At 39.0% G+C, this 12,819-nt stretch overlaps 1 protein-coding gene across 1 annotated transcript; it reads right to left on the bottom strand.

Moving 5' to 3' along the window:
• Positions 1-3,855: 3,855 nt before the first annotated feature.
• On the bottom strand, positions 3,856-10,137 carry LOC128206469 (protein flp-like). Its single transcript, XM_052908897.1, has 6 exons — positions 9,798-10,137; positions 9,122-9,247; positions 7,655-7,825; positions 7,012-7,272; positions 6,517-6,776; positions 3,856-5,323 (listed from the first exon to the last, which is right to left on the bottom strand). Exons 1-6 carry the CDS (start codon positions 9,986-9,988, stop codon positions 4,671-4,673), a joined length of 1,662 nt encoding a protein of 553 aa, XP_052764857.1. The 5' UTR covers positions 9,989-10,137; the 3' UTR covers positions 3,856-4,670.
• Between the last annotated feature and the right edge of the window lie 2,682 nt (positions 10,138-12,819).

The following is a 12,819-nucleotide window of genomic DNA, read 5'->3' as shown; positions in this document are numbered from 1 at the left end:
TACGTATTCGCTTGAGACGTTATAAAACAAACAAGTAGCTCGAAAACTTACCTTACAGTTCAGAGAAACTTAGAAATATCTACGGTAGCCTCTGCGCGCCATTATTCCTTAATAACTACTTTGTACGGTAGCCTCTGCGCGCCATTATATCTCATGACTGGATTGTACGGTAGCCCCTGCGCGCCATTATATCGCACTTCTGGATTGTACGGTAGCCTCTGCGCGCCATTATATCTCACTACCGGATAGTACGGTAACCTCTGCGCACCATTATATATCGTGACTGGATTGTACGGTAGCCTCTGCGCGCCATTATATCTCACTTCTGGATTGTACGGTAGCCTCTGCGCGCCATTATATCTCACGACTGGATTGTACGGTAGCCCCTGTGCGCCATTTAAATCTCACGACTGGATTGTACGGTAGCCTCTGCGCGCCATTATATCTCACGACTGGATTGTACGGTAGCCCCTGCACGCCATTATATCTCACGACTGGATTGTACGGTAGCCCCTGTGCGCCATTTAAATCTCACGACTGGATTGTACGGTAGCCTCTGCGCGCCATTATATCTCACTACTGGATTGTACGGTGGCCCCTGCGCGCCATTATATCTCATGACTGGATTGTACGGTGGCCTCTGTGCCCCATTATATCTCATTACTGGATTGTACGGTAGCCTCTGCGCGCCATTATATCTCACTACTGGATTGTACGGTAGCCTCTGCGCGCCATTATATCTCACTACTGGATTGTACGGTGGCCCCTGCGCGCCATTATATCTCACTACTGGATTGTACGGTAGTTCTGCGCGCCATTATATCTCATGACTGGATTGTACGGTAGCCTCTGCGCGCCATTATATCTCACTACTGGATTGTACGGTAGCCTCTGCGCGCCATTATATCCCACGACTGGATTGTACGGTAGCCTCTGCGCGCCATTATATCTCACTACTGGATTGTACGGTGGCCCCTGCGCGCCATTATATCTCATGACTGGATTGTACGGTAGTTCTGCGCGCCATTATATCTTACGACTGGATTGTACGGTGGCCCCTGCGCGCCATTATATCTCACTACTGGATTGTACGGTAGTTCTGCGCGCCATTATATCTCACGACTGGATTGTACGGTGGCCCCTGCGCGCCATTATATCTCACTACTGGATTGTACGGTCGCCCCTGCGCGCCATTTTATCTCATTACTGGATTGTACGGTAGCCCCTACGCGCCATTATATCTCACGACTGGATTGTACGGTAGCCTCTGCGCGCCATTATATCTCACTACTGGATTGTACGGTAGCCCCTGCGAGCCATTATATCTCATGACTGGATTGTACGGTGGCCTCTGCGCGCCATTATATCTCACTAGTGGATTGTACGGTAACCTCGGCGCGCCATTATATCTCATGACTGGATTGTACGGTGGCCCTTGCGCGCCATTATATCTCGCTACTGGATTGTACGGTGGTCCCAGCGCGCCATTATATCTCACTACTGGATTGTACGGTGGCCCCTGCGCGCCATTATATCTCATGACTGGATTGTACGGTAGCCTCTGCGCGCCATTATATCTCACTACTGGATTGTACGGTAGCCTCTGCGCGCCATTATATCTCACTACTGGATTGTACGGTAGCCTCTGCGCGCCATTATATCTCACTACTTGATTGTACGGTGGCCCCTGCGCCATCACTACTGGATTGTACGGTGGTCCCTGCGCGCCATTATATCTCACTACTGGATTGTACGGTGGCCCTTGCGCGCCATTATATCTCACTACTGGATTGTACGGTGGCCTCTGTGCGCCATTATATCTCACGACTGGATTGTACGGTGGCCCCTGCGCGCCATTATATCTCATGACTGGATTGTACGGTAGCCCCTGCGCGCCATTATATCTCACTACTGGATTGTACGGTAGCCTCTGCGCGCCATTATATCTCACGACTGGATTGTACGGTAGCCCCTGCGCGCCATTATATCTCACGACTGGATTGTACGGTAGCCCCTGCGCGCCATTATATCTCACGACTGGATTGTACAGTAGCCCCTGGGCTCCATTATATCTCACGACTGGATTGCACGGTAGCCCCTGCGCGCCATTATATCTCATTACTGGATTGTACGGTAGCCTCTGCGCGCCATTATATCTCATGACTGGATTGTACGGTAGCCTCTGCGCGCCATTATATCTCACTACTGGATTGTACGGTAGCCTCTGCGCGCCATTATATCTCATGACTGGATTGTACGGTGGCCTCTGCGCGCCATTATATCTCATGACTGGATTGTACGGTAGCCTCTGCGCGCCATTATATCTCACTACTGGATTGTACGGTAGCCTCTGCGCGCCATTATATCTCACGACTGGATTGTACGGTAGCCTCTGCGCGCCATTATATCTCATGACTGGATTGTACGGTAGCCTCTGCGCGCCATTATATCTCACTACTGGATTGTACGGTAGCCTCTGCGCGCCATTATATCTCATGACTGGATTGTACGGTAGCCTCTGCGCGCCATTATATTTCGCTACTGGATTGTACGGTAGCCTCTGCGCACCATTATTCAACCACAGCTACATAGGACGGTGGTTGTGTAAGCTTATTTATACACCAGCTCGGATCATGCCCATTCGGCGAGTGCTCCGTTGAGATTGTTAGCCATTTTAGGTTTTTGGAGCATAGTGCACAGACAGAATGTTATCCTTGTTAGAGCTAACCTGGTTCTTTAACGTGCACCAGTGTATAGCGATGTCACACGGGACCCCAATTGAACGTCCTTCCCGGAAGACGATTAGTATTTTTAGTGATGCGACGGGGAATCGAACCTGCGACCCCTGGATTGATAGTCAAAAGTGTTAACCACTAGACCATGGATCCGCCAGCGTAGTGCCGTAGCCTCTGCGGATCATTATATCTCACTACTAGATTGTACGGAAGCCCCTGCGCGCCATTATATCTAACTACTGGATTGTACGATAGCCCCTGTGCGCCATTATATTTAACTAGTGGATTCTACGGTAGCCTCTGCGCGCCACTATTCCCTGACTTCTAGATTGTACGGTATCCTCTGCGCGCCATTATTCCCTGACTTCTAGATTGAACGGTAGTCTCTGCGCGCCATTATTCCCCGACTTCTAGATTGTACGGTAGCCTCTGCGCGCCATTATTCCCTGACTTCTAGATTGTACGGTAGCCTCTGCGCGCCATTATTCCCTGACTTCTAGATTGTACGGTATCCTCTGCGTGCCAAAATCCCCTTACTTCTAGATTGTACGGTAGCCTCTGCGCGCAATTATCCCCTGACTTCTAGATTGTACGGTAGCCTCTGCGCGCAATTATCCCCTGACTTCTAGATTGTACGGTAGCCTCTGCGCGCCATTATTCTCTGACTTCTAGATTGTACGGTAGCCTCTACGCGCCATTATTCCCTGACTTCTAGATTGTACGGTAGCCTCTGCGTGCCATTATTCCTTCACTACTGGATTGTATGGTAACCTCTGCGTGCCATTATTCCCTCACTACTGGAATGTACGGTATCCTCTGTGCGTCATTTCTCCCTGACTTCTAGATTATACGGTAGCCTCTGCGCGCCATTATTCTCTCATTTCTGTTTTCTACGGTAGCCTCTGTGCGCCATTATTCGCAAACCACTTTTACAACTCAAAAACACTTGTTAATGCCCCAGAGGTAACATTTAATAACTTGTGATATTTCTGCGGAATGATGTTGAATTAATATCGAAGTGGAATCATTGTCATTACCATTAGAAAAAAAAGCTATAAGACAGAGTTAACCACTTAATAGTATTATATAGATTGAACTATATAGGGTGATACATGCAAACTTCAATATAAATACAATTCAAGGTCATTTCATGCCACTACAGCAGGTCTTAAATGTGGGATACATGGTCATGGGTCATTGTTTTGGAAAACAAATAAAATAAATCTTCTCTCTTGGTATCCCTGTTACTCTATGCTAAGCGTTTATACACTCCAACAAATAATAAGAATATTTCTTCATGAGAAGATTAGAACATGATACATAACAACGATTTTTACTTATATCCAAAGCCAGTTATTGAACGTTGTTAATAATGTGACACTCTTATTCTAAATCAATACATACACATGTATAACAAACATAAATTTTGAGTGATAAACCTTTAACTACTCACTAAACAATGCATTTATGGAAATGTTAATTATTGCAAACAAGATTGTTACCCTGTATTTAAAAGCATGAACATGAGAAATCACAAACATATTAAATGATTTGTGAATGCTAACATATTTAATGTGTTCTTCTATATCTACAGTCTCATATGGTAGAAATACCATGTTTTTCGCTCATTTCTTTCAAATGTTTGGTTTGTGGTCACCAAGCCGGACAAGTGGGTTTTCTCCGGGTTCTCCGGTTTCCCCCACAACACAAGACCACACTCTCGCGTAAAATCGTGCCAACGAGAGTGATTAATATAATGTTGTAATAACTTGTTTCACAATCGTAAAAAAATATGGTTAAACTAAACTAAATTTCTTTCAAATTAATTGTTTTCGACATTTATAAATTCTTTTTGGAACTTTTACTTAGTTTTACATAAACCCATCGGTATTTTTAGATAATACTTTTGTAAAAACAGATTAATATATACACATTCTACAACAAAGCAGCAGTAAGTAAAACAATGAACAGCACTCCGCTGAATGTTACTTTTATAGAGCTATTTGTTAAACTGTTTCGTTTCCTTCTTGAATTGGGAACGAGTTTAAACACAGGTGGGTCTTTAGTCTCGAAGCTTGGAATAATGAGCTGAGTAATTTTACTCGATGTTGATTGAAATTTGAAAGTACTGAAGTCTTTAACGTGCTTTATGAGCTCTCGTCCCTCGGCGTAGAAGTAGTCCGCACTACTTTTCGGGTACAGGGCAACAACTGCGAATCCATAACGACCCATGAGAACATTTTCAGTCTCATTTTTGTAGATCTCAACATTTCCATACGCCTCGTTACTGTAAACCCCACAGTAAAGGTCCAAATCTCGGTTAGGCTTTATATCCTTGCGCGGTGGAGAAGAACTACTTTTGGAACTACTTTTCCAAGGCTCAGGAAACGTGCAAATGGTGCTTGCATTTAGCCAGGGGTCGACCCCTAACAATAAATCAGCGGTGTATAGATTCAGATTAGTCCTGAATAGATAGCTCGGATCATCTCCAGTGAATACAGTAAACACACCAAAGTCCTGATCTGGGAATAATGACGTCATTGATCGGTAACCAAAAGTAGATCCCGTATGCAACGAGGTTTTCCATCCTGAAATATACCAAGCATATCCTTACCAAGCATATCCTTATTAATTTAATGCTTTGGATGCCAAAAATGCCAAAAATAGTGACTCTATTTTGGCCAGTGTGTATAATCATATTTACGATTAAAGGCACACATAACGAGTTCCAGTAAGCCTTTTACCTTACATATTGAAAGCCTAGTATATTTTAGATTTAATCATGAAAGCAAAAAAGTGCGTGTATAACCACGACAGAGTCTCAGATAAAGTTTGATGAAACCTCGAGGTCCACACGATGCTTAATTAAACAGAAGTGTATGGGAAATACCAATGGAATCACTAATTCGACTATACTCTCATCATGTAATAGTTGATGATAAGAAGTAAATTCTTAATGAATAAGAATGGGCGAAGGGAGCGTATCGAACGAGCCTTTCTTATTCATTAAGAAATTACATCAGGTCATCTAACTGACTTAAGATACAACCTCATTGGCTGATACACTGATAACGCAAAATTTGGCGCAGGGACTGTGTATGGATGAGTGGCAGTCGGTGTACCTTTTAACTTCCGCGAAAGGTGACATTCTTAATGATTAAGTCGGGTACTTAATGATTGCCTATTTGCATTTGTATTTATTAAAAAATTATGGTTGTATTCTAAATGCTAATGCGGTAGATCAGTTGGGTAGAACTGGACAGTTGCTTAATTGCGGACTATTTTTGAGGTTTCAGACTGGAGAAATAAATGAAGAGAATGAAGCTTCTTTATAGAAAATAAATTTGACGCAAGCATTTTCAAATGAAAATTTTATCACTGCAGTTAGCGAAAAATCTCCGATTTAATCTCTCAGGTTTGTTGCATGTGTGTTATCGCGATAAATGCATTTTTTTTATCATACAGGGGTTTAAAACATCGCAGAAAGGAAAATGAAGTCATTTGGATATACATGCATTTCGACAAGTTTACATAACTTAACCATACTGGAACTTTAACCTTCTGAAAGCGGACATAAAACACACACACAAATGGGCCTAAAGTTTTAATGTATGATGTACTTTAAGCTGAAAGAAATTTACACCACACTGAAGGAAATTTTTCATTAATAAATTAATCATCATTAAAAAACTAGTAAAATAATTTATATGCAATATTGACTCTTTACGAAACAAACAGAAGAGAGGCGTCGTGTACAGTCCTCATGTACAACTTATCTTACCTCTGTAGTGACCGACTTTCCAACCAAACCCATAATTCGGAGTCGACAGGGTCACAGGCAATATAGGTTTCTTGTAGTATTTATCTGTTGACGAGTAAGATATGCTGTTTTGTGGCTCGTGCGCATGCTCCAGGATATCTGTGTCAATCACGGGCTTGCTCTGGGCGTTTCTTCCACCACGAAGGTGAAATTTCATCCATTCTGCCATATCATTGGCGTTGCTAATGATACACCCAGAGCCACAAAGCTCCGCCCAGCGCCTGTGAATTGGCAAATAACATGTAAGTTAGTGACGAGGACATTTTTCATCCGAAATTATGATAGATTTCTGAAATCACATTAATTATACATACATATTTCCATGTTTCATCATGCACCGAGCATGATAACTGTTAGGCCTTAGACGTGTGCCTTAAAACAGGGTGTTCGTTAAATGTTTGGGTAACGCGTTTGGCTCTGTTGATTTATGTAAAATAAGTATAGAACACATCCTACTTGGTAAAGTCAACTGGCACCGGATACAGCTTTCCAAAGTAGTCCACATATCCCTGCGCAAGGTCGAGGTCATCGAAATCAGCTGTTGTCATAAAAGTTGTTGACGTCATATCAAGCGGGCGGAGCAATTTCTCGGTAACGAGTTCCTCCCAGGATTTTCCGCCAATGACCTCTGATATGTAGGTCACGAGACCATACATAAGGTTGCTGTAGGTGAAGGACGTTCTAAAGCCGCTCTTTGGTGAAAGGTACTTAAGGCGTCTGAAAGTTAATCGTATGTTTCAAATGTATACTCTTAAGTGCATCACTTCCACATGGTATTGAAACCGATGCTGTGCAAATATAAATGAAATGTATCGAAATTATTTTCTTGATTTTAAGGTTTAATCAATTTACTACACGAATCGGACAAAAGAACATATGAGCAAATTAAGCGGACACCAAAACTTTGTATGAAACGTTCGCCTCCAGATTTTTGATCACATGAACTTTTTCGCAAACGAAATGCCAACACTAGTCGAATGTTATAAAATTGATTCAACTTATTTGTAAACTAAAAATGTTAACATACTTGTACCATATATCAAATGTTTTAGAACAAGTTCAGTCAAACTATTTGTAAACTATAAATGGTGAAACATACTTGTACAGATTCTTCCTGGTGACGTTGGTATTAAAGCGAATGTTGTTGTTTGAGGGAACTCCAATTCTGTGGGCCAATAAGTCTTCCAACGTGGCATAGTGGGACCGCAGATAGTCCGCAAACACCTCTGTGTCATTTAGAACGGACCTCACTTGAGTCGACAGGCTTAGACTGTTTGAAGTGGAACAAAGTGTTGTTTTTTTGTGGATGAAGTCATTATTGTATTTTGTAATCTGCATACAATACAAAGGGGTTAAGTGCACTTAGAATACAACCTACATCTTCAGCCAATGAAAATGCAGAACGGCAATCATTAAGTGCTTAAGCATTAAGAATTTTAACTTTCGCGGGTGTTTATAGGTCAACCTACTGCCGCACATTCAATACACATTCCCTGTGTCGCTGTTAGCGTTGGCAATGTGACAGCCAATGAGTTAGTATTCTAAGTTAGATGACCGGAAGTAATATTTTTATGATTAAGAAGGCTCGTTCGGTCCACTAGGTCCGCCAATTCTTAATCATGAAAATATTACTTCATGTCATCTGACTATTACATAAACAAGTACATGTATAAAGTTCCTATAAATAGGCTTATCGTTAGGTACCTAGGCACTGAATTTGTCCTGCAGTTTCCACTGTTTTATTAAGTTATTGTTTGAGCTATGCTCTTTCCACAAACCCCGATCAAAAGCACCGAGGAAACCATTTGAATATAACAATACACCTTTGAAACGGAGATTGTATTCCGTAGGTCTAGTAAATATTGTCTACAATCAATAAAATTCTTCATAGCGGATGCGAATTTAGTTAAATATTACGATATATAAGAACATTAGTAACAATGGTTGTACATGTATAACTTCGAAAGAAGGAATAATATGTTGGTCGGTTGATCCGCGGGGATTGTACAACTTCGAACTGCCTGCGTAAAGTCCATATCGCACGAAACCGAGGGCGATGTGTCTTGACGCAAGCAACGAAAAGTGATAAAATCCGACAGATCTAGCAACAAACATAGTATTTCCTGTTGTTATATACCATAAAATATGTTTAAAATAAAGCTGGCAATATTTTTCTTTACAAAAGCGTTTAAATCCAATGGCAAATGTCAGCTTTATTTCGAATAGTATCGCGCAAGTTGATGTGCGCATGCGCACTAGGCTGCTGTGTGATACGGAATCAGAAAACATGCTGTGTAATATGGAAAAAAATCTGGTTTACATATGCCACAATAAAATCAGGCAATATTTTAGACGGGAATGTAACATGTATGAAACAAAAGCACGTATGGCCCAACTGCAACGACCACATGCCGCGCTATTTAGAAGATTAGCTGAGAGAAGATAGGTCTATTAATTTAAAAAAGGTTCTACAGAGCTGTCCATATTTATTAGTCCTAAAATGGACCATATTTTGGTGATAGATTGGTCGAAAATACTGACCAAGGCAAAGACTCAAATAACTCACTTTTCATCTTCTTGTATCTGGGCCAGGAGCAGAGTTGCAGCAAAGGCCTTTGACAGAGAGGCAATACCGAACAGCGTCTGGTTCGTGACCGCTCCAGGATCGGTCAAGCTTTTCACTCCAAAACCCCTGAGGGAAAAATATATTTAAATACATACTTTAGTTGCATTGTCACACAGAAGTTTGTAAAGATATTTAAATTAAGCATAGCTTTCTTATGTTGGTCATTCAAAGTTAAACCTTTGTCATTGATTTTTTTGTCTTTAAGGCAAATAATTTAATTGATTGTAAATATTGAATTGTTTATATAAACTATGACCCCCATGTACGTGATAAATGTACGTGATAAATTGGTTATTCATGATTCGTTTCACATTTCTTGTGTTAATGCACATCTTGAGCTGTTTATGTCCAGTGATTTAAGGAATATCTTCAATACAAATGTAAAATATTTGATCTTTTATATACAATTTTATAAAAACATTACGTTTTGCTATAACACTTATTAATGAGCAAGTCATTAAAAGGTAGTATTTTCATCTGCGTATGTCAGCCGTCTTTATAAATTTAATAAATTATTTCACCAAAATGTTTCAACAAACAGAAGTATCGACCTAATTAAAACCTATGTAGCTATAACATATGTCATGTGTGTTGAAAACTTAAAACATATATTTACCTTGAAAAAATAGTTTCCCCATTTCTTACTACAGATATTGCCAGACCCGGATTGTCATGACAACGTAATCCAGACTCAACAAACTCTGAAATCCGTCGAGAGAACTCATCTACATCAAAGGATTCTGCATTAGAGCTAATACTAATTACTAAACAAATAATTGTCAGCAAATCCGAACCACGGCGATTCATTATTCTTGCAGTTTATCAACACTCACACGATCAGTAACTCCACATGTATGTGCTCGCTTGAATCGTTTACTCCGACCGAAACACTGACATACCGCAAAGTTCAGTGATATCGAGGAATTTTCCCCACTGCTAGACTCTACAGTAGCCACTACGCGCCATCATTCCCTAACTGCTAAACTATACGGTAGTCTATGCCCGTCATTATTCTCTCACTCTTAAATTCTTAGCCTTTGCGCACCATTTCATTATTATTTTACCGTTCATCATTCAAAATGGGCTTATTCCCACAACTGATGATGCAATAGATCCAGATTTTGTTGAAATTATCGGGCATTCTTAAATTGCTTAATAAATATGCATGTTTATCTCAGAGTGGGGCTTACTAAGATAGGCTCTATCTGCTTCCCTAGTAACATATTATATAGTCATCGATGGTGGAAGGATTAGCACCAGCATCTTATGAATAATAATGGTGTTTTTTTTATCCATAACCTGTTCCCAAAAGTATAAAATGAATGACCTAAAACATATCATAGAATCATTATTTACATCACAGTTTTTATTTTTTGTTTTTATTTAACAACATAAAGTGGATATAAAATGACCTATTTTGACTACTTTATTGGCCCAAAAATGTGTATTTGTGATACTATTATGGTATTTTTTAATGTATATAATACCCCAAAAGTATTAATTAAAGGATCTACTCGTACATTCTATACATAAAGCCCTTCAATTATGAAAACAAAATGTTGAATCACCAGATATCAACAGTTCGCATATTTGAGAATAGGGTACCTATTAGGTATTAATATAGGATATCTGTTAAATACATAGAGGATATTTGTTTATTTCAGTGTAAGATAGTATTTTATTTCACGAGTGTCATAGAAAAACATATTTTCACGAGTGGCGAAGCCACTCGTGAAAATGTAGTTTTTTTATGATCACGAGTGAAATAAAATACGATCTAACACAGAAATAAACAAATGTTCTGTTTCTTTTATGCTTTTTTTCGGAGTTTTATTTGTTTTGTATTTATTTCTGAATAACCCACTTTTTTGAAAAGGGTGGGCTTTACGCCGCTACCCGTGGGGCATAATTATAGCTGTCAACTTTTCTACTTTCGGTTTGCTGAGAAATAGTTCTCTGCTATTCATTCTTATAGCTTAATATTCGCTCGTTTTTTTATTGCAAAGCTTTATGAACAGTAAACAATGAAGTATTATTAGCGCACATATGTTCCAAAAAATAATGAAAACACTTTTTATTTTAAGATGGGCATGAATACATAACCAAATTACTACGCCGCTATTTAAAGAATGAAAATTTGGAAGGTCAAATGTGCTAGCAAAACAAATGTGGATACTCATTGGATTTTAACCATTCTTCTTAGTTTAAGACTGCATGTACGCGTGTTTTATAGTAAGTTAATATTCAGTCATCTTACTGTCAGAGACCAGTCTGTTTCGCTTTAAAATGTTTGTTTTCCAGATAAAGAGTAAATGCCACGCTAGTTTGTTGACACATTTTGAGGTGTGGGTGGGGTAAAACATATCGGATCTATCTGTAAATTGTTGTGTGAATTCTCCAGGAAGCTCATTTACGTACTACAACGGTTAACAGTTCAAAATACATTTGAACGATGATATAAAATTTTATTTATGTTCGAACAGTTGTTTTTGTCTGAAATTTGTTTGGTATGAAAGCAAATGTTCGAACATTCAGTCTCAAAGATCAGTAAAATGTTTGATAAACGGGATAACCGGTAATAAACGGTAAGTTGCTAATTTCCAATTATATATTTATTTAAATTTATAAAACATTTCTTTATTTTTTTAACATTTGTTGACATAATTTACTGAAGTCCAGTGTTCTGTTTTGATCAAGGCAAGTACATGTTACAACAAAGGAATTTAAAAGTAGTTCTGAAAGTTGATATTTTCACTCCTTATTTTGCAGTGAAAATATCAAATTGATATTTTCACTGTTGTTATTTCACTGTTAAAGCCCCATATTTCATCGTAAAGCATGAAAGAAATTGGTATCATCCTTCTAAACTTTGATGCAATGGTCATAATGTATTATCCTTTAATACTTAGATTCATTGGTTATAAAGTATCATATTGTTCTACTTAGATACATGTGTCATACGAGCCGCATCGCGGGATTTTGGGCCTTCGGACATAAATATTACAAATAAAATAATCATTAATAAAAAAATGCCAAAAATAATGATTTTTCTATGTTAATCAATTTCTTCCAAACTTCTTTCTTTTTAAGGTTTGTCAATGGTGTGTCATTTTCTCGACAATTTATGACCATTGGTTTACTCATGTTTCCATAGCAACCATGGATTTCGTCCCGACATATTTTGCCTGCATTAATAGTCTGTGTTTAAAACTGCCAAATGTATGAAAAATACAAAACTGATTCATTATTTTTATCTTAATTTATGGTCATTGAAGATTCTATGATAAGAAAATAATTTAAATTATAAGCTAAATGTGATATTGATACGTTAATTTTGCACGTCATTGGAATAATGTGCTTTCGTAACGACGTCATTTGAATGACGTCAAATTTAGTATTCAAAATGTGCAATACATGGTCTTACTTGTAAGCACGTATCTTACGCAATTTAAGTGATATCATCATGAAATTTTCAGAATATCTTCCTGAAATATAATTTCATTCAAATACCTTAAAACATTGTAATATCAAATATATGTCCGAAGGCCCAAAATCGCGCGACGCGGTAATTATTACAGTATCATCTTTCTATACGTAGATACATTGATAATACGGTATCATCCTTCTATATTTAGATA

Source organism: Mya arenaria, chromosome 10 (assembly GCF_026914265.1).
Source record: "Mya arenaria isolate MELC-2E11 chromosome 10, ASM2691426v1".
Classification (NCBI taxonomy): domain Eukaryota; kingdom Metazoa; phylum Mollusca; class Bivalvia; order Myida; family Myidae; genus Mya; species Mya arenaria.
The sequence above is the reverse complement of the archived record's forward strand: the minus strand, read 5'-3'. Positions and strand labels throughout refer to the sequence as shown.

Excerpts from the sequence above, each read along its gene's own strand:
- LOC128206469 (XM_052908897.1), bottom strand. The coding sequence starts at position 9,988 with ATGAATCGCCGTGGTTCGGATTTGCTGACAATTATTTGTTTAGTAATT. Across the intron at positions 9,248-9,797 it reads GGGGAAACTATTTTTTCAAG|GGGTTTTGGAGTGAAAAGCT; the intron begins GTAAATATATGT and ends TTTTTCCCTCAG. Across the intron at positions 6,777-7,011 it reads GTGCCAGTTGACTTTACCAA|GCGCTGGGCGGAGCTTTGTG; the intron begins GTAGGATGTGTT and ends GCCAATTCACAG.